The sequence below is a fragment of the Nicotiana tomentosiformis genome, chromosome 1 (assembly GCF_000390325.3).
Source record: "Nicotiana tomentosiformis chromosome 1, ASM39032v3, whole genome shotgun sequence".
NCBI classification, from domain to species: domain Eukaryota; kingdom Viridiplantae; phylum Streptophyta; class Magnoliopsida; order Solanales; family Solanaceae; genus Nicotiana; species Nicotiana tomentosiformis.
Window position 1 is genome coordinate 143,608,336 of NC_090812.1, and position 20,574 is coordinate 143,628,909.

The following is a 20,574-nucleotide window of genomic DNA, read 5'->3' on the forward strand; positions in this document are numbered from 1 at the left end:
ATCCCTATTACTCGAGGGCCTGCATTTTATGCCGGCAGGTGCAGGTAGACAGGCTGACGGTCCCCCATCTTAGGATCCCTGCTCAGCGAGAGTTGGTGTGCTCCATTTGATCCGTAGCTGCTATTGAGTTTTGGTACGATACTTTTGTATATATATGGGTATGACGGGGCCCAGTCCCATCCTTTATACAGTTGTACACTCTGTTAGAGGTATGTAGACAGTCATGTATAGTTGGATAGTATGTGGCCTTATCGGCTCGCCCTATCGTATTCCGTATATATATATATATATATATATATATATATATATATATATATATATATATATATGTCTTTTGGGCATGTTTTCCACGTATGTTGTTCATATGAATCAATAGTTTATTTTCAGACGTTATGGATGACCTACACGTATTTCATGTTTATATCTTAGACGAATGCTTAGGTGTGTTCGATAGGTAGAACTCGGGCAATCGTCACGGCCCATCGGTTTGGGTCGTGACAAAAGTGGTATCAGAACTGTTCCATCCTAGGGTTGTTTAGAGACCGTATCTAGTAGAGTCTTGTTTATGAGTATGTTGTGCACCACACTTATAAAGAGGAGGTTGCAGGACATATAGGATGTTATCCTCCCTTCTTATCTTAGATCGTGCGATATGAGGATTCATTTTCCTAACGATATGTTATGTTTTCAGCGATGCCCAAGAAGGCTACAACCGCCCAGAAGGGCAAGTCCGTGACTGATGAGACTACAAGTCGAGCGCCACGAGTTACCGGGGCTCGGGGAGAGTCGCATAGTGAGACTCCATCTTAGACTTCACATACCCTATCCTCTCCAAAGGAGATCCGGGGGCACCAGCTCCAGAACCCCCCATATTTGGGTCAAGAGATGAGATATGCTATTCAGCTATTGACTCGATTAGTGGCCGCACAGGCTCGGCAGCAGGAGGTAGGTATTGGTCATGCAGATAGGGCCATTAGTGCGAGGGTTCATGATTTCATTAATTTGGACCCTCTGATATTCACTGGAGCAGATCCAAACGAGGACCCTCAGGTATTTATCGATAGGATGCAGAGTACTTTGAGGGTAGTGAAGGCCACTGCGACTAAGTTAGTTGAGCTAGCTTCCTATAGACTTCGGGGTGTTGCAATTAATTGGTACGAGTCTTGAGAGTTGTCCAGAGGTGAGACGATCCAGAGTTGATAGGTTCTTGACCCTTCGGCAGGGTAATATGAGTGTTCGGGAGTACAACCTTCATTTTGATTCTTTGGCTAGGTATGCTACCACTATTGTAACTAAGATGGAGGATCGGGTTCACCGGTTCGTGATGGGGTTGGATCTCCACCTGCTTAATGACTGTATGTCAGTCTCACTTCATCCAGGCATTGGTATTTCTCATATTTAGGCATACACTCAGGGTGTAGAGGAGCGGAAGCAGAAGTAGAGGGCCGATCGTGAGCATGATAGGGGCCAGAGTAAGAGAGCGAGATATTCAGGTCCTTCTGGTAAGTTTTGAGGTGTTCAGAGACAGCAGTACCCGAGGTATCCAGCCCAACCATCGGCTAGTGAACCCTTCAGTTTGCCGGTAGGAGATTTGATCGTTCCACCTATCCAGGGCCTCTAGTTCTCAGTATAGGGGTGAGTAAAGTCAGATGAGGCCACCCTTGCCACGATGTGCTCAGTGTGGTAAGCAACATGCCAGGTAGTACCTCGTGGGGTTGGGTGTTTGTTATACTTGTGGTTATCCAGGCCACGTTATGAGAGATTATCCAACGAGAGGTGGTGCAGGTATAGTTCAGCTAGCGGGATCTGTAGCTGGTTCATCATCATCAGTACGCCTACCTGGGCAAGGTTCACAGGCACCAGCCAGTCGTGGTAGAGGCAGAAGTAGAGCATCTAGCTCGAGCGGTCCTCAGAATCTCGTTTATGCATTAGCGGGTCGACGGTATCAGGAGTCGTCACCTGATGTTGTTATAGGTATATTATCAGTCTCCTCATATGATATATATGCATTGATTGATCCAGGTTCTACTTTATCGTATGTCACTCCGTTGGTTGCTAGCAAGTTTGGGATAGAACCTGGGTTGATTAAACCTTTTGAGGTGTCTACACCTATTGGGGATCCAGTGATAGCTAGATGGGTATGTAGAGATTGCATAGTAGTAGTTCTTAGTCGTTCTACAGTAGCAAACCTGATTGAGCTAGATATGGTAGATTTTGATGTTATAATGGGTATGGATTGGTTGGCTTCTTGTTATGCTAATGTTGATTGTAGATCAAAGATGGTTCGGTTCCAGTTTCCAGGGGAGCTAGTTCTAGAGTGGAAAGGTAATACTGCATCGCCGAGAGGTAGGTTTATTTCCTATCTCAAGGCAAGGAAGATGATCAGAAAGGGCTATATTTATCACTTAGTTCTGGTATAGGATGTGAAAGCAGAGTCATCGACCCTTCAATCTATCCTGGTGGTTAATGAGTTTCTCGATGTTTTTCTCGATGAGATTCCAGGCCTTCTGCTAGAGCGGGAGATTGAGTTTGCTATTGACACATTACCAAATACTCAGCCGATATCTATTCCTCTTTATAGAATGACACCTGCAGAGCTGAGAGAGTTGAAAGAACAACTAAGGGATTTGCTTGAAAAAGGCTTTATCAAATCCAGTACATCACCGTGGGGAGCACCTGTGTTATTTGTGAGAAAGAAATATGGTTCCTTGCGGATGTATATTGATTACAGATAGTTGAATAAGGCGACGATCAAGAATAAGTACTCACTCCGGAGGATTGATAATTTATTTGATCAGTTGAAGGGTGCCAGGTGTTTCTCGAAGATAGACTTGAGGTCGGGGTACTATTAGGTAAGGGTTAAAGAGAAGGATATTCCAAAGACAACATTCATGACCAAATACAGGCACTTTGAGTTTTGTGTTATGTCGTTCGGTTTGACCAATGCCCCCAGCGATATTCATGGACTTGATGAACCGTATGTTCAGACCCTTTCTAGATCTGTTCTACAAGAAAGGAGGTTGTACGCAAAATTCTTTAAATGTGAATTCTGGTTGAATTCTGTAGCTTTCCTTGGATATATTATTTGAGATGAGGGTATCCGTGTTGACACACAGAAGATTGAGGCATTGAAGATTTGGCCTAGACCCATGACACCGACGGAGGTTCGTAGCTTCTTGGGTTTGGCAAGTTATTACAGGAGATTTGTAGAGGGCTTTTCTTCTCTTTCAGCACCATTGAAAAAGTTGACTCAGAAGGCAACTAAGTTTCAGTGGAATGATGTTTGTGAGCGGAGTTTCTAGGCATTAAAGGACAGATTGACTTCAGCACCGGTTCTGACACTCCCACAGGGGATCAATGGTTATGATATCTATTGTGATGCTTCGAGCATTGGATTGGGTTGTGTACTGATGCAATATGGTAAGGTTGTAGCTTATGCTTCTAGACAGCTAAAAAGCACGAGAAGAATTACCTGACCCACGATTTAGAGTTAGCCGCAGTGATTCATGCATTAAAGATGTGAAGGCACTATTTGTATGGTATTCATGTTGATATATATATAGATCATAAGAGCCTTCAGTATGTATTCAAGCAAAAGGTATTGAATTTACGTCAGAGGCGATGGTTGGAGCTACTGAAAGACTATAATGTTGATATTTTATACCATCCAGGGAAGGCGAATGTAGTAGCCGACACCCTCAGCCATAGATATATGGGTAGCCTATCATATTTACAACCAGAGAAGAGTGAGATAGCCTATGAGATTCATCAGCTAGCTAATCTTGGAGTTCGATTACTAGATTCAGGTGATATCGGAGTTACTATTCAGTACACGACAACATCTAACTGAAGTGAAGGAACACCAGTATGAGGATCATGTGCTAGCTCATTATAGAGATACAGTCCCTCAAAAGGAGAAGACACCATTTGAGATTACAGGAGATGGAGTCCTCAGATATCGAGGTCGATTATGTGTTCCTAATGTGGCAGGGCTGCGCCAACAGGTTATGGGAGAAACTCACTATTCTCATTATTCTGTTCATCCAGGAGCGACAAAAATGTATCATGATATCAGGGAAATACACTGGTGAGACAAAATGAAGAAGGATATAGCAGAGTTTGTTGCTCAATGCCCTAATTGTCAACAGGTTAAGATTGAGCATCAGAAACCCGGTGGATTATTGCAGGCTATAGAGATTCCGACTTAGAAATGGGAAGTAAGTAATATGGATTTCATTATGGGCTTACCTCGTACCCAGCGTAAGTTTGATTCTATATGGGTTATTGTTGATAGAATTTCAAATCAGAACTTTTTTTTCTGCCTGTCAAGATTAGTATTCAGCAGAGGATTATGCAAAGCTTTACATTAAGGAGATAATAAGATTTCATGGTGTCCCTATATCTAATTATCTCAGATAGAGGTTCTCAATTTATAACTAATATTTGGAGGTCCTTCCAAAAAGGATTGGGGACTCAAGTAAGTCTTAGTACAATATTTCTTTCCCAGACAGATGGTCAGGCTGAGCGTACTATTCAGACACTAGAGGATATACTACAGGCTTGTGTGATAGACTTTAGGGGTAGATGGGATGATCATCTTCCACTTATTGAGTTTGCGTCTAATAATAGCTATCATTCCAGCATTCAAATGGCTCCATACGAAGCTTTTTACGTACGAAAGTGTAGGTCACATATCGGATGGTTCGAGGTTGGGGAAACTAAGTTAGTAGGAGCAGAGTTGGTACAACAGGCAGTTGAGAAGATTAAGTTTATACGGGAAACGCTATTAGCAGCTTAGAGTCGTCAGAAGTCCTATGCAGATAATCGACGATGAGACTTGGAGTTTCAAGTAGATGATTGTGTATTCCTAAAGGTATCACCGATGAAAGGCGTTATGAGATTCGGTTAGAAAGGAAAGCTTAGCCCTCGGTACATGGGACCTTATAAGATCATACGCAGAGTAGGCCAGGTAGCATATGAGTTAGACTTGCCTTCCAACTTGGAGTCAGTACATCCAGTCTTTCATATGTCTATGCTATGTAAGTGTATTGGAGATCCTTCTAGAGTCATTCCAATTGACGATGTTTAGGTCACAGAGTAACTATCATATGAGTAAGCTCCCATTGTTATACTTGATAGACAGGTTCAGAGATTGAGAACTAAATACGTATCTTCGGGTTAAAGTACTTTGGAGGAACAATAATGTGGAGGAGATGACTTGGGAAGCTGAAGAATACATGAAGTCTAGGTATCCTCACTTGTTTCCGCTTCCGGAGGAGGATCGGACTGAGACATCACAACCTTAGGTACATATATGGTACTTGATTCTTATGTTAGTTGTTGTCATTGGTCGTGTGAGGCCATTGGTGTTATTGATGATTGTGGCCTTGTGTGGCTTTGTATTTTTGGGTTTTCCGTCTGGCAGGTTGGTAGTGGTACCATTACGGAGGAGACTCTGCCAAAATTTCTATAAATCTCTGGGAATTTAACATTTGAGGACGAATGATTCTAAGGGCGGAAGATTGTTACACCTTGCACGTCCCAATATGACGTATAATGAATATGAGACTTTTTAATCATGATTTAAATGCATTTAAAGTCATAATATGACTATATATGATGTTTGGATAAAAAATATAAAGTTTGGGAAAAATCGGATTTAAGTTGCGGAAAAACCGACTAAGAATTTGCCTTGTAATAGAGCTTTTTGAGAAATACATTTCGTGTGCTATATGAGGTATTTTTGGGAAATATTATATAAAAAATTGAATGTCTTGGAATTTAGTTTTCAATGCACTTAACGGTTCGTTCATACGACATACGGATAAAAAGATATAAGCGTTGGAAGATGGGCCAATGCGAGGGTACCAAGCTAGCACCTTTTTGACTTTTCAAAAGTTGATATATAGGTCTTAACTCATCTTTCTATTCATTTTTACATAGAACCCAACTAGAGAACACCATAAAACCTATCCTTGAGCTCTCTAATAGGGTTTCAAAGAATACTAACATCCCGGGTACGAAACGGAGAAGCGATAACATCTAAACGATCCCTACGACGTAAGTATCATTATACCGCCTCTGTTTTTTCTTTGTAGTTCGAGTTTTGTAAGGTACTTCATAGTTAAGAAGCATCTAGTTTCTGTATTTAAGTGCTTAAATATCAAAGAAGGTTGATAAATTGGTTTCCTAATAGTTAGAACTTACGGTACGGTGATCGGAAGTCGTGAGTTCGATTTTTTTCCACTTTTAGTGGACTGTTTTGTAGTCCACTAATGTTGGCCTGTTGTGCTGCTAATTTATGGAGTTTGGAAGGATAAAAAAGCGTGGAGAAATGCCACATATGGTAGGTTTGTAGGTTGGTCGCTCGTCGTTGCAGTTTCAGGCTAATTGATAACTTGTTGATTGGGTGTGTTATGGTATATTTGGGATTTTTGTTGTATTGAAGGTTCCGAATTGTAATTAGGTTGGTTTTGAGTTGCTGATTGTATTGTGTTTGTATCTCACCTATAGTAGGTTTGAGGGAACAGTAAAATCAGGGGAAATGTTGCCCGTTCTATTTTAGATTCGAGTTATCATTTGAGATACGTAATATACTAGCACCACTATCTAAGTCGTACATGTATTTCTTTGTTATAGGGTTTTCGCACAAGTTTTTATAAGCTTGTTGTTGAGTTGAATTGATGACTTGAGGTATGTTAAGGCTATCATTTCTTTTCTTTCGGCATGATCCATATAATACAACGAAATGAGTAAGCACACAACTTTCATAAATGATTCTATTCTTAGAAGTACTAGGGTTGCCTAGGTTCTGGATTCCCCATATGTCCTACTATCATATCGTCTGTTCATGGGTCTCATGACATTCCGAGAGATCTTATTAACTTACTTCATTATGTATTGCATCCATTTATACATGTTTATTGACCCATGACCAGATGGTTTTATATACGCGTATAGTATATGTATATGGGGTATGGAGAAAGGTTATGGCGTTATATACGCACCACCACTTGATCAGCTGGTATACGTTTATGACTTCGCCCACAGAGGCTGAGATAATATGATGGGATGCCCTTAAAGGCTTGATGATGTTATGTACGCATATACATATGCATGATATGTCATTTATACGCATATGCATGACATTATAAATGTTTCATGATTCACAGAGCTATTCAGGCTTATATGTTGAGTCCTTTACTCCATGTTTCTTTCATGTTTGTTATATATTAATTTTTATGCCTTACATACTCGGGACATTATTTATACTGACATCCCTATTACCCGAGGGCCTGCGTTTCATGCCGGAAGGTGCAGGTAGACAGGCTGACGGTCCCCCATCTTAGGATCCCTGCTCAGCGATAGTTGGTATGCTCCATTTGATCCGGAGCTGCTATTGAGTTTTGGTACGATACTTTTGTATACATATGGGTATGACGGGGCCCATTCACGTACTTTATACAGTTGTACACTCTGTTAGAGGTCTGTAGACAGTCATGTATAGTTGGATAGTATGTGGCCTTGTCGGCTCGCCCTACCGTATTCCGTATATATATATATATATGTCTTTTGGGCATGTTTTCCCACGTATGTTGTTCATATGAATCAGTAGTTTATTTTCAGACGTTATGCATGACCTACACTTATTTCATGTTTATATCTTAGATGAATGCTTAGGGGTGTTCGATAGGTAGAACTCGGGCACTCGTCACGGCCCATCAGTTTGGGTCATGACAACTTTCTTCGTTCTCTTCAACTTTCATTGCTAATGCTGCTGGTTCGTCTATATAATCTTCTTGTTCTTCATTTTCTTCCTTCTCTTTTTCTTCTTTCCCTCTTCATCTCATTTTCATCTTCTTCTTCTTCTTTCATTTTTTCTTTTCTTCTAGTGATTTAAAATGTACGAGAGAAAGAGAAAAATATGAAATTTTATAAAGTGAGTATTCTGCAAAATATTCTCGAGATATTTTGAGACATTCACATAAATGAGTATTATGTAAAATATCACCCGGGATGTTTCAAACATTCCCTTAATGAAATATCTCTCGGGATGTTTCAAACATATCTCGGATTCTTCTGCTTCTTTCTTTTTGACGTTTGATTTTTTTTTCCACAGATATTTCAAACATCTCCACAAATGTTTGAAACATCTGTGCAGATATTTTGAAACATCTCAGTAGATGTTTGAAACATTTCTCTAGATATTTGAAACATCTTCCTAAATGTTTGAGGATTAGGAGTGGCGGGGATAGAGAGGAGCGTTGTGAGATGGAGAAGCAAGGGGAGGATAGAGAGGAGTGTTGCGAGATGGAGGAACAAGGGGAGTAAGAGGAGTAGGGGGAGGAGGAGGAGGGAGACTTTTTTGTAAATAAGAAAATTTTGGGGGTTTTAAAAATTATGTCATTAGCACTAATTACAAAAGTGTCACTTCTACCTCATTCTTTAACAAGTTTGTCTTAAAAATTAATATAAATTTTGAAGTGTCTTAAAAATTAAAATCCCCCGAGCTACTACCCATTTCGCGAACCATTCCCATTTTAATGTTAAAGTCGCACTTTAATAGCCCAAGACAGAAGCATAGCATAGATATAGTCAAATCTCAAATACAGCAACAATAACAACCCAGTATAATCCCACTAGTGGGGTTTGAGAAGGGTAGTGTTTTCGCAGACCTTACCCCTATCCTGGGGTAGAGAGGCTGTTTCCGATAGACCCTCGGCTCCCTCCCTCCAAGAATTCTCCACCTTGCTCTTGGGGTGACTCGAACTCACAATCTCTTGGTTGGAAGTGAAGAGTGTTTACCACTATAACAACCCACTCTTGTCCAAATCTCAAATACAGCATAAGTCTAATATACGGTTGCGACTGGAATCCCCCATAAGCCCAAAACAAAGTCATGGAGCATCTAATGTAAATCCGAATACAAAATTTCATAGTTGAAGCCCAAAAAGAAAGACATAAAAGTAAGGATAATCAAAATCCACCACCACGAGTAGATGCGGTTGGCTCACCTTAATTGGAATCAGCTATCATCTCTAACAAGATCTGAATCTGTTGCGATACCAGCAAAAGGATTTGCACAAGGTAGTAAATAATATTTTTGGTGAGCTAAAGTCCAGTAAAATCACTGACCCGCTCTCCCCCACCGTTGTACCTCGTGGAGCAAGTCTTTTAAATATCATGCATGTGTTCATATAATATATCAAATGCAATCTCGAGATGGATAATAACTTTCAACACGTATATCAACGAGATGAATAATAATCGTGCTCATGCTTTGGTATCTCAAAAGTATGACGAATAAGAGCCCGTTTGGATTGGCCGGAAAAAAGTGACTTTTAAGCATAAGTGCTTAAAAGTACTTTTTAAGTTCTTGAGCTTGTTTTACAAATAAGCAGTAACGTGTTTGGATAGAAGTGCTTAAACTGAAAAAAAAACTATTAAAATGTTTGGTAAACAAGTGCTGATAAGCTCTTTTTTCTGTTAAAATGACCGAGATGCCCTTAAAGCTGTCAACACTAAAAATAAGCTTATTGATGCATTTTAAATTTTAAATTAACTCAAATGCAGATTAATTTGTGTATCAATTCAGTTTAATTTATAATACTTATTAGATAAGATTATTTTAATTAATATAAAGTACTTATTAGGTAAAACATCAATTAGTAATTGTAATTAAAAAATATGCTTAAATTATATAAACAATTCATATAATATTACCACAAAGTAAATAAATTAACGTTAAGTACTTTTCAAAATCGAAGAACCAGTAAAAGTTACTTTTTTGCCTTCTGCTTTCATTTTTGATTAGGCAAATGAATCAAAAATGGAATCGGAAGGAGTTGGAAAGCTTTTGAAGTTGAGAAATAAGTATTGCTAATCAATTTAGAATGTTCCTGAGGTTATGATACCAGTTAGGAAGAAATGGGAAGAAAAATAAACGGGTTAGAGGTTTTAGTAAGAGAGGGTACTTTGGTAATTACAGAAGTATGTAAGGGATAATAAGGCAAATTACTTGGTCAAACTCATAAGCCCAAAAAAAATAAGTTGGGATAGACCAACTTATTTCTTTTGGCTTGTTTTTAGTTTTTTTGCTTAAAATCACTTGACTTTTTGTATTTGTCAAACATCAAAATAAGCTAAAAAGTACTTTTAAGCTGGTTTGAACAGCTTTTAAGTCAATCCAAACACTCTCTAAGTCATAAGATGCATAACGGTCTATCGAAAAGATATAATGACCTAGTACATGCTCGCCCATAATATAGTAGGTATGTGAAAGCATTTATGCAAGTTATAACTCATTTTTAAAAAAGCAAGCACTCAAGAGGCTGAAGGTCTCACTTACCTCAAATCCGAGCTTAACATATTGTAAGTAGTGGATAACATTATATGATGAATAGAAAAAGAAATTCTAATGAAGTAGGAACAACATCAAATCTTGGTCGATATTTTGAATATTAAGATTTTTGGCCATACACTTGCAGAGTTGCTTATATAGAGATCACTAATGACGATTTACAGCCTCCAATATCTTGAGACGGTTAGCCAGCCTTGGTACTTGTTCGTGCCTTTATAATTGTTTGTTTATTTCTTGCATTACTTAGTAAATATATAACTTTTAGACTATAGTTATGTTATTAAATAATTCAATCCATTGTCAAGTCAATATAATTACTAACAATAACTGGTAAACACTTTGCAGATTTATCCCCACCCGATATAATTCTCTTGAGCTTATTTAAGATAGCAAGATGTCTCGAAATATATATAACTTTAAAATCCTAATAGCTCTTCTTTTTTTTTATCTTTTCAGGAGGAGCCCTCTAGACTGGACTTAAATATTCATAATTACCCACTTCAGCTATACCCAAAGTTTCAAGTACACACTTTTTCTTTGCGGAATTTCTAGTACCCCTAAAAAAAAATTTACCTTAATTATTTGGACCTTTTGTGCTGATCTGGACTGGAACGTGAATACACCGCCCCAAGCGCGTAGTAAATTAAAGAAAAAGGCTTTAACCTATAAAAAATGGCCACGTGTCGTTCTCAAAGCTGATAAGAGCTCTTCTTCTAAACATAAAATGTTCTTCTTTCCCATTATACCGGCCATTTTCAAGACTTTTGAAGCTGGGGTTTGACTTCCAATTTTCTTTGGTTTGAAGAGGTAAGTGAATTTTTTGTGTAAATTCCTCCCTTTGACTCGATTTTCTGTTAGGGTTTTTTTAATTTCTTCCCTAATTTATGTCTATGAAATCATAGGGTTAGGAATGGCAAACACCAAGTTGAATAAATTGTGCATGGACAAAGATGATCCAATGCTCAATGTCAAAGTGCGATGCAAACATCGTATTTTGCTGCAAATGCAAACTTCTTGGTCAGATCGAAATCCCAAAAGACGATTTTGGTTTGTCCTCACTATGAGGTATGTGTTCATGTTCTAAGCCTATCGATTAATTTGAAAATTAATGTTGATTGGGTCATTATTGTATTCTTTAAATTTCAGGCCACAAATTGCAAGTTTTTCAGATGAAGAGACAAGGAAAGAGTTGATGAGTGATCAAAGTTTATTCTTCCAAGATTGGTAAACAAAATCAAAGAGTTAGAAGAAAATTACGACCGTCTTAAGCTGTATTTGGATGAGCTTGAAGATTCAAAACAGAATGTTGATTCGAAAGAGAAGAGTATGAAGGAAAAAAAATAGAAGAAACTTGTGTAGAAAACTAATTTGGTGTATTATGATTTGTGTAGTTGTTGTGTATGTTAGCAGATTAATCCAAGTTGGCAACTTGAAGAAAAATCAAATGGTGTTGCCATAGTAGCTGACTGTTGTTATAATATAAGACCATTTTTGGTTGTTGTCATAATAGAAGATCATTTTGGTATTGATGTCGGATAGAGTAAGTTAGATGTGGTTTGGTTGTCTACTTCATTTTGATATTGCAATGAAACATAATTTCGGTATTGTATTAGAATGAAACATCATTTTGGTGGCATGGTATCATTTTCTGTTGACAAATCTGCTTTGGTTGTTGTTTGAGCAAATTTTGGCAAAAAGAAAGAAGCCTCTTCACAATAGCTGGTTAGCACACTGCCAGCGACTTCAAAACATCCAAACCAATCGCATATGAAGAAAACTACTATAATTTCCAACAAATCACTTCAATGGTAAATTTGAATACCAATAATCTAATAACAAAACATTACTTTCCAACATAATACTTTCAGTACCATTTCATACACAACATAAAACATTAGTTTTCAACAACCAAAATAATGGTACATTTGAATACCAATATTCCACAATTCTAACAACACTTTAAAAATTTCAGCAGCTTCATAACACAAAAACACCATTCTAGATAGAACTAAAAACAATAGGACCCTATCAACACTATAATTTCCATGGCTCTTGGGACTGTGAATTAGCATTCCTTGATTTGTCTCTAATCTCTTGAAGTCTTCTTGTTGTGATTGCTTATTTTCCTTTCCACTTCAGTCTACTTGTTGGTTTGAAACCAATGTCACCAGTAACATCAGTTGATCTTGTTATCTTTGTTAATGATCTAGTGGATACTATTCTGCTACTTGGCATCCTAGTCTATACAAAAAATAGTTTAATTAGTTCAAGGTGCATTAAGATAATAGCATAACTGATTGCATCAACACTTACATTAATAGTTGTGAAGCCATTCTCATCCTGAAACACACCCATTCCCATCAGTCTTGGCCTTTTATATGGTGTTAAGATTCCAAGACCCCTTCCCCTTCCTCTAGTAGCAGTGGATGAACTAGGTGCAACAGATGAAATAGATGCAGCAGATACAATATCAGAAGCATTTGGAGCTGAACATGAAAACCAACTTTCAAGTGAATGATATATTGTGGACCTTCCTCCCCTTCCTCTTCCTCTTCCCCTGCCTCCAGTTGTTGAAGAAATTCCAGCAACAACAGAAATATTAGTTGTTGTATCAGGAGGTGCAGAACTAAGAGCAGAACAGGTAAACCAACTGCCAAGTGAAGAAGTTGATGGAAATTCAGCACCAATAGATGCACTAGGTGCAATATCAGGTGCATTAGCAGTAGATACATTAGTTGTTTTCCTTGGTCTACCTCTTCCTCTTTTTACAGTAGGATCACCTTCATTAGTAGTTGATTTCTGTTAAAAAAGCATGTTAGACAATTAACTAAATTTAAAAGAAATTGATACAAAATCGAACATTACCTTTGATCTGCCTTTTCCATTTCCTGAAAGTGATGGTTTTGCAGCATCTGTTGATGAACTAGCACCAAGTCTTTCACTCTTTGTACACCCTCTTGTGTTGTGACCCCTCTCATGACAGAGGCTACATGTCATTGCAAGACCAATTTTAGGTAATTTACCAGACTTCTTAGGTTCATTTGTCTCTTTCCTTCTAATCTTTTTTGGTCTGCCAGACATGCTTTTGACAACTGGTGGTGCAACAGAAGGGTTAGTAGATTCAGGCCACATTGGCATATTACTCAATGATTGAATTAAATTAGAATAAGTTAACAAATATGTCTCCTTGTTGTAGCAGCTATCAATGAAGTCAATTGGTTCAACATTGTCATAATACATTGCACATATGGCATGTGGACATAATATTCCCTTTAACATCCAAGATCTGCAACTACAAACCTTCTTTCTAAGGTACACAGTATGTTGTTTACCATTATCCATTACTTCATCTCATGTTTGCCCATTAAACTCAATGGTACATCTCATTGATTTTTCAATATTGTCCTCTAATATCTTTAAGGCCATTGGAGATATGTTGCTGCTCCATGTGTTTGCAAATGCCCTTAACTTACCTATTCTGGTGATCATCTTGATTCTAATCTCTTCAAGCATGCTAATAATAGTCTTGTGCCTTTCTATCAAGATCCAGGCATTAAAACTCACTGACATGTTATTATCCATTGCATCACGCTTGACTTCACAGTTAAAATACACCTTGCACCAATACTCCTTGTCATAGTACAATAGATCATCCACTATGTTCTTGCCAAACATTGACAGTGTTTTCAGATTTTTTTTTAAATTCTGCTTCATAAGTGCTTCTGGCACACTTCCAGAATAAGTTCCTCCTTTGAAGCCCTCTCTATTTCTTTGACAAATTAGCTAAGATGTGCCTAGCACACATCCTTTGTTCACAAGCTGGAAAAAATTCCTTAATTGCTGAATCCAATCCCTGTAAATTACAGTTACATGAAAAACAAAAAATGAATGATAAGTCAGTTTTAAAGAAAGAAAGTGAAGCTAATGAAACACAAAGTTACAGTTGCTGAAAATATACCTTTTGCATGTCAGTAATCAAAGTGAAGCTTGTGCCATCACCTAATCCCAAGTCTTCCTTCAGCAAAGTTAAGAACCATGGCCATGTAGTTTTCTTCTCATATTCAACTACTGCCCAAGCAAGTGGAAGCATTTGGTTATTACTATCCTTATCCACAACAATAGTAGTTGTCCCCTACTTACACCCTTCAGGAAACAACCATCCAAGCCTATGCATTTTCTACACCACAAGAAAGGATTTTTTAGTGCCTCAAAACATATGTAAAAACTTACAAACACTGGCCTACCAAGTTCATCAGGTTCACCAAGCTTCACAACACAAGTGCTCCCAGGGTTGGTCCTTAACAATTCTACCAAACTCCACATTATGATCACCCATTATTTGTTGCAGTACTTTAGCTCTTGCTCTCCTGGTTGTGGTCTTACCAACATGAACTTTGAATTTCTTCCTAATTAATTCTTGCAACTTGAATACTCTTATGTTTGGTTGTTCAGTTATTCTATCTTTAAAGATCTTGTCCAAGAATTTACAATTTCACAAATAATTTCTGGAGGCCCTCTCACACTTGTGAACTGGATTGTAAGTTCTTATAACAAAATTATTACCTTACACTGTCCAAGCTTGCAAACAAAAGCCAATTGCAGTTATTCTTGGTGCACCTCAGCCTGACTCTAGTTGGCTCATTTACATGCTTTTCAACTGCATCTCTTAAGTCATCAACACTCTCAAAGATCATACCCAACTGCCATACAATCTTTTTACATATTTTATCAAACGTCACACTCTTTGTAGATGTAGATCTCCTTTTTGTTAGCTTTACCTTCCTATCTAGGGGTGCCAATGATTCGGTTCGGCCGGTTATTTTATAAAATTTGTACCATACTATTTTTTCGGTTATTCTACTATGTATAACCAAAATTAGACTTTCTGAAACCGTCCCAATCATGTCAGTTTCTATTCGATATCGGTACGGTTCGGTTAATTTTCAGTTATTTTTTTAACGTCATGTAAAAGTCACTAGTAGAAGTAGAATGCAATAACCTGCGTACTTTTATAGGACTTCACAAAACTCTCTGGACATTTTTACTGTTTAAAGAGTGATGAATTAAGAAAACATGAAAGATGGCTAGAGTATAGATCCATCAATTATTCTATAGCAGTGTAAAAAAAACTAAGCAAAGACAAAGAAAATATAAATCACACGAGCGGAAAGATATGAACCACGCTGGGACTCAAGAATAAAGTCTATAGAAGATTAAATATTCAAAAAGATAAATCTAAATCATACGAAAGGAAACATATTCAATACATTGTACTTTACTACTCATAATTGCTAGAATACCATGTGTCTTGCTAGTGAATATGTTGAAAATAATTTAATTTCAATAGGAGTAGCATAATAGGTTTGGGAATTAGGATTTTGAGTTTACTTGTTAGCTTGTAACCGTTTTCATAATTTCACGGCCCAAGGAAGAATAATTTAATGCTTTGTTATTTTTAAACGTAATATATAAATAAATTTTTTACATCTAAATTTATTCGGTACGGTTCAGTATTTTTTCGGTTTATTTTCATAAAATAAAAAATCTACCCTAATTATCAGTACGGTTATAGATTTATATTAAAACCTACGGTGTTATTAAAAGAAACCTAAAAATCGGTTCGGTACGGTTCAGTCGGTTTAGTCGATTTTTAAATATCCATTGACACCCATATTCCTATCTTCCCCATCTTCATTCCAACATTCATCTTCATCGGTTTCAAAGCTACAAGCATCAGAACTTGGATAATATGGTTCATCACCACCTAGCCTTTCTTCTACACTCTTTTTACCTGTTTCAGTCTCATCAAAACCAAGATCTGGCCCAGCATCACCACATGGTACATCTTTAGTATCAACAACAACTTTCTCCTTTCTTTTTCTACTTTGAAATGACCTACTTTCCTTCCTAATCTCTATGTACTCCTCAAGTACATCACTGCCATAATCATCCCCTCCAAAGAAGTCACTGTCTTCAGAATCATCACTATCTTCAGTTGATTCACCATTTCCAAACTCTAAGACCCCACCATGATATAATCTTTAAGTGATTAAAGCAAACCCACCCATACCTATATACAAACAAAGCAAAAAATAGTCGATAAAACCAAATTCAGCAGAATCCGACAAACTATAGATACTAGTACTAGAAAAATACTTATTTGCTAAAAACCAAAACTTTTCATTGAACCCATGCACAATAAAATCTTTGAGGTTAACATGCATACAAGAAACCTCAAATTTATTCTGCCAATAGCAAAATCACAGTGGCTAAAAGCATTTAAAACCCCTAAACTAACACAAAAGTAATTAAATGCAGTAAAGAACTAACCTTTGCTCTTGGATTGTGCGAATAAAAAGCTTAACCTTCCAATCTGACCTTCAATCGACACACGAAAAACCCTAGAACATTATTCTTGTTTAGCCTTCCAATCTGACCTCCCACTCCTTGAATCGAACCATTAAATAGGGGCTTTATACTTGTTTTTGATCTATTAGTATCCAATTGATAGAGAACTGTCGCGACCCAAAATCTTACCCGTCGTGATTGCACCTATCTCAATAATAGGCAAGCCAAAAATCTTAATAAACTACCATATCTTTTAAATTTGAAAACAAAATAATTAAATTCAGCGAAAGAAATTTCACAATTTCAAATATAATACCCCCAAAACCTGATGTCACTGAGTACATGAGCATCTAAATGAATACAAAGTCTGACAGATAAAAATCACTGTCTGAAATATAGAACAATACAATAACTAAACAGGAAGGGCATCAAGTCTGCGGTCGTCAAGCAACTACCTTGATAGTCTCCAACAGAAATAACTCTGAATTCTAGCAGCCGTCGTATCCGGGAGCACCTGAATCTGCACACGAGGTGCAGAGTGTAGTATGAGTACAACTAACTCAATAAGTAACAAGACTAACCTCTAGGATGAAAACAATGATGAGCTCCGCATGTACAGTCCAGTATAAATAATGGAGGCATGCTTTCAAATTTAACAGTTAAACTCAGTACAAGTGAAATAGATCAATACTGCATGATATGAGGAATATGACATCTCAGTAGAGAGACCTCATGTAAATACTGGTCACACATTATCCGGTCACTCGGTACTGTTTATGGCCAATCCAGCCCAGGGTGTTCCAACCCGTATATAAATACACATCGACTGACAGTCAGTCAGTCACCCAGTACCGTATAAGACCAATCCAGCCCTGGGATAATTTATCCACAAATATAAATGATACAGACAAGATCCATATCCAGGTAAACTCATTACAATACAAATAAGTAAGGCAAGTCAATGCCCTGGGAAATCCATCCCGAATATACATAATCATCTACGCTCACTGGGGTGTGTACAGACTCTGGAGGGGCTCCTTCAGCCCAAGCGCTATATAAAATCGATATGGCCTACTGCAGGCGGGCAGTCCCGATCCGTATAATAATAAATCCAATAAGGCTTGCTGCCGGCAGGCAGTCCCGATCCATTTAATAATAAAGCCAATAACACATGCTGCAAGCGGGTAGCCCCGATCCATAAAATCGTAAAGCCTATAAGGCCTGCTGCATGCGGGCAACCCCGATCCATAAAATAGTAAAGCCTATAAGGCTTGATGCAGGCGGGCAACCCCGATTCATATATTAATAATGTATAAAACTATTATGGCATGCTGCGTCGCGTAGCTCAATCCCATAAATATCCTCACAATGGACAAATATCATTGAGTGTGAAATGTATATTTTTGAACAATTAATTCAACAGTAACACGACCCCATGGGTCCCAAAATATTGGCACGTAGCCTAAACATGATCTATAATAGGAGTCTCAGCTCAATTTCTCTAACACGTGGAGAATGTTCAGATAATAATATGATTCTTTAATCTTACAATTGCACAGGATTTATTCAAGACACAATTTATATGGTGCACGTCCACATGCTCGTCACCTATCGTGTGTGTCACCTCCAAACAATTTATATCATACCAAATTCGGGGATTCATACCCTCAGAACCAAGTTTTGAAGTGTTACTTACCTCAAACCGTGTAATTCTTTACTTCGCTATGCCTTTGCCTTGTGAATTGGCCTCCAAACGCCTCGAATCTAGCCACAATTAATTTGATTTAGTCAATAAAATTTATTGAAATTAATTTCATAAGAAAACACTAATTTTTCATAAAAATCTGAAATTTAGCATAAAAATCGCCCGTGGGGCCCACATTTCGAAACCCGACAAAAGTTACAAAATCCGAACACCCATTCCGATATGAGTTCAACCATATCAATTTATCAAATTCCGATAACAACTCGACCTCCAAATCTTAAATTTTCTTTTTTGATTTTCTTCTATTTAAATCTGAAACAAATGATGAATATAACCATTGAATCATGAATTATAATCACTTCCGGATATAGAATACTTACCCCAATTCATATGGTGAAAATCGCCTAAAGAATCGCTTCAATCCGAGCTCCATAGCTCCAAATGTGTTAAAATAGCCGAAACCTCAAAATATATCTTTTATCCAGGTATTTACTCATCGCGATCCCGAAGCACGAAATTTTTCAGCCCCAAAATTGCTCTTCGCAATCGCGGAAAATCAATCGCGATCGCGAAGAACAAACTCCCCCAACTATTCCAGACAGCCTCTAGTATAATGGTCATAACCTTTTGTACAAAATTCCAAATTATAAATGATTTAACTTTATGAAAACTAGACACCAAGGACTATAACTTTCATTTGTTGCTCATATCCCAATTTATTATAGATTTCTAGATATAAGCTTCCAAAGTCAGCCCTGTGCAACGGAGATTTCCAAACTCTTCCCAGATAGCCTATAGTGTATCTACCATAACGTTTTGTATGCAACTCCAAATCACAAATAGTTTACCTTTCTAAAAACTAGACATCAAGGGCTACAACTTTTATTTTTTGATCATCTTTAAAATTCTTATAGATTGCGAGATATAAGCTTCCAAAATTGGGTCAGTGCAGTAGAGATTTGTTCTACGCGATCGCGAAAGAGCTTCCGCGATCGCGATTCACAAGGCCCCAAACTGCTGTTTGCTCTTCGCGAACGCGACCAAATGTTCGCGATCGCGATCGCGATGCACACCTTTGTAGGCAGAAACCAGCAGTTAAAAATGGCCTCGGGACCTCAACCAAATATACCAACAAGTCCTAAAACATCATACGAACTTAGTCGAAGCCTCGAATCACATCAAACAACGCTAAAACCACGAATCACACCTCAATTCAAGCCTAATGAACGTTGAACTTTCAAATTCTATATCTTGTGCCGAAATACATCAAATCAATCCGGAATGACTTCAAATTTTGCACACAAGTCATAGATGACATAACAAAGCTATTCCAATTTCCAGAATTGAATTCCGACTTCGATATCAAAAAGGCAACCCCCCGGTCAAACTTCCCAAAAAATTAACTTTCGGCATTTCAAGCCTAATTCCAATATGGACCTCTAAATAATTTTTCGGACACGCTCCTAAGTCCAAAATTACCATACAGAGCTATTGGAATCATCAGAATTAAATTCCGAGGTCGTTTACACACAAGTCAATATTCGGTCAACTTTTCCAACTTAAGTTTTTAATTATGAGACTAAGTGTCTCATTTCACTCTGAAATCCTTCCGGACCCGAACCAACTAACCCGATAAGTCATAAATCAATTGTAAGGCATAAATTGAGTAGTAAATTGGGGAACGAGGTTATAATACTCAAAACGACCGGCCGAGTCATTACATTCTCCCTCACTTAAACATACGTTCGTCCTCGAACGTGCCAGGAGTTATTTCCAACCCACCACATCACTATTCCATCTTACCACACATGTACCCGGGGGTGATCATCACGTCACCCTATTCTATATAGGCCTGACCATGCAACATAACAAAAAAACAATCATTAATTTAACCTTAGCCCAAAAACCTTGGAGCCAAATTTCTAACATTCAGAATTCTTTTCAAGACCCGAATCTCACATTACTTACTGTATAAGCCTGAAAAAGATGTATCCAGCCATAACCATAATCCCAGATATAATCGCATAACATACTACACAACTTGCATACTCGTAACACCATTTCTGATCAGAGTAACTACTCAAAAGCAACCAAGTACTAGTATAAAACCCTGCATTCAATAGAACTTCGTTTCAAAACCTTCGTACACTGCCAAAGATGA

The 20,574-nt window shown here is 37.8% G+C and overlaps 1 protein-coding gene and 1 long non-coding RNA gene across 2 annotated transcripts; one reads left to right on the forward strand and one right to left on the reverse strand.

Moving 5' to 3' along the window:
• The first annotated feature begins 11,060 nt into the window (after positions 1 to 11,060).
• Positions 11,061 to 11,889, forward strand: LOC104095695 (uncharacterized). The gene is made up of 3 exons (XR_686175.4): positions 11,061 to 11,167; positions 11,263 to 11,425; positions 11,507 to 11,889. It is a non-coding gene; the product is annotated as an uncharacterized lncRNA (long non-coding RNA).
• Positions 11,890 to 12,146: 257 nt separating this feature from the next.
• On the reverse strand, positions 12,147 to 13,795 carry LOC104095696 (uncharacterized). The gene is made up of 3 exons (XM_009601879.4): positions 13,226 to 13,795; positions 12,674 to 13,159; positions 12,147 to 12,601 (listed from the first exon to the last, which is right to left on the reverse strand). Exons 1-3 carry the CDS (start codon positions 13,700 to 13,702, stop codon positions 12,479 to 12,481), a joined length of 1,086 nt encoding a protein of 361 aa, XP_009600174.1. The 5' UTR covers positions 13,703 to 13,795; the 3' UTR covers positions 12,147 to 12,478.
• Between the last annotated feature and the right edge of the window lie 6,779 nt (positions 13,796 to 20,574).

Coding starts and splice junctions, on each gene's coding strand:
- LOC104095696 (XM_009601879.4), bottom strand. CDS start 13,702: ATGGATAATGGTAAACAACATACTGTGTACCTTAGAAAGAAGGTTTGT. Junction 13,160..13,225: donor ATGGAAAAGGCAGATCAAAG/GTAATGTTCGAT, acceptor CTTTTTTAACAG/AAATCAACTACTAATGAAGG. Junction 12,602..12,673: donor ATGGCTTCACAACTATTAAT/GTAAGTGTTGAT, acceptor TTTTTTGTATAG/ACTAGGATGCCAAGTAGCAG.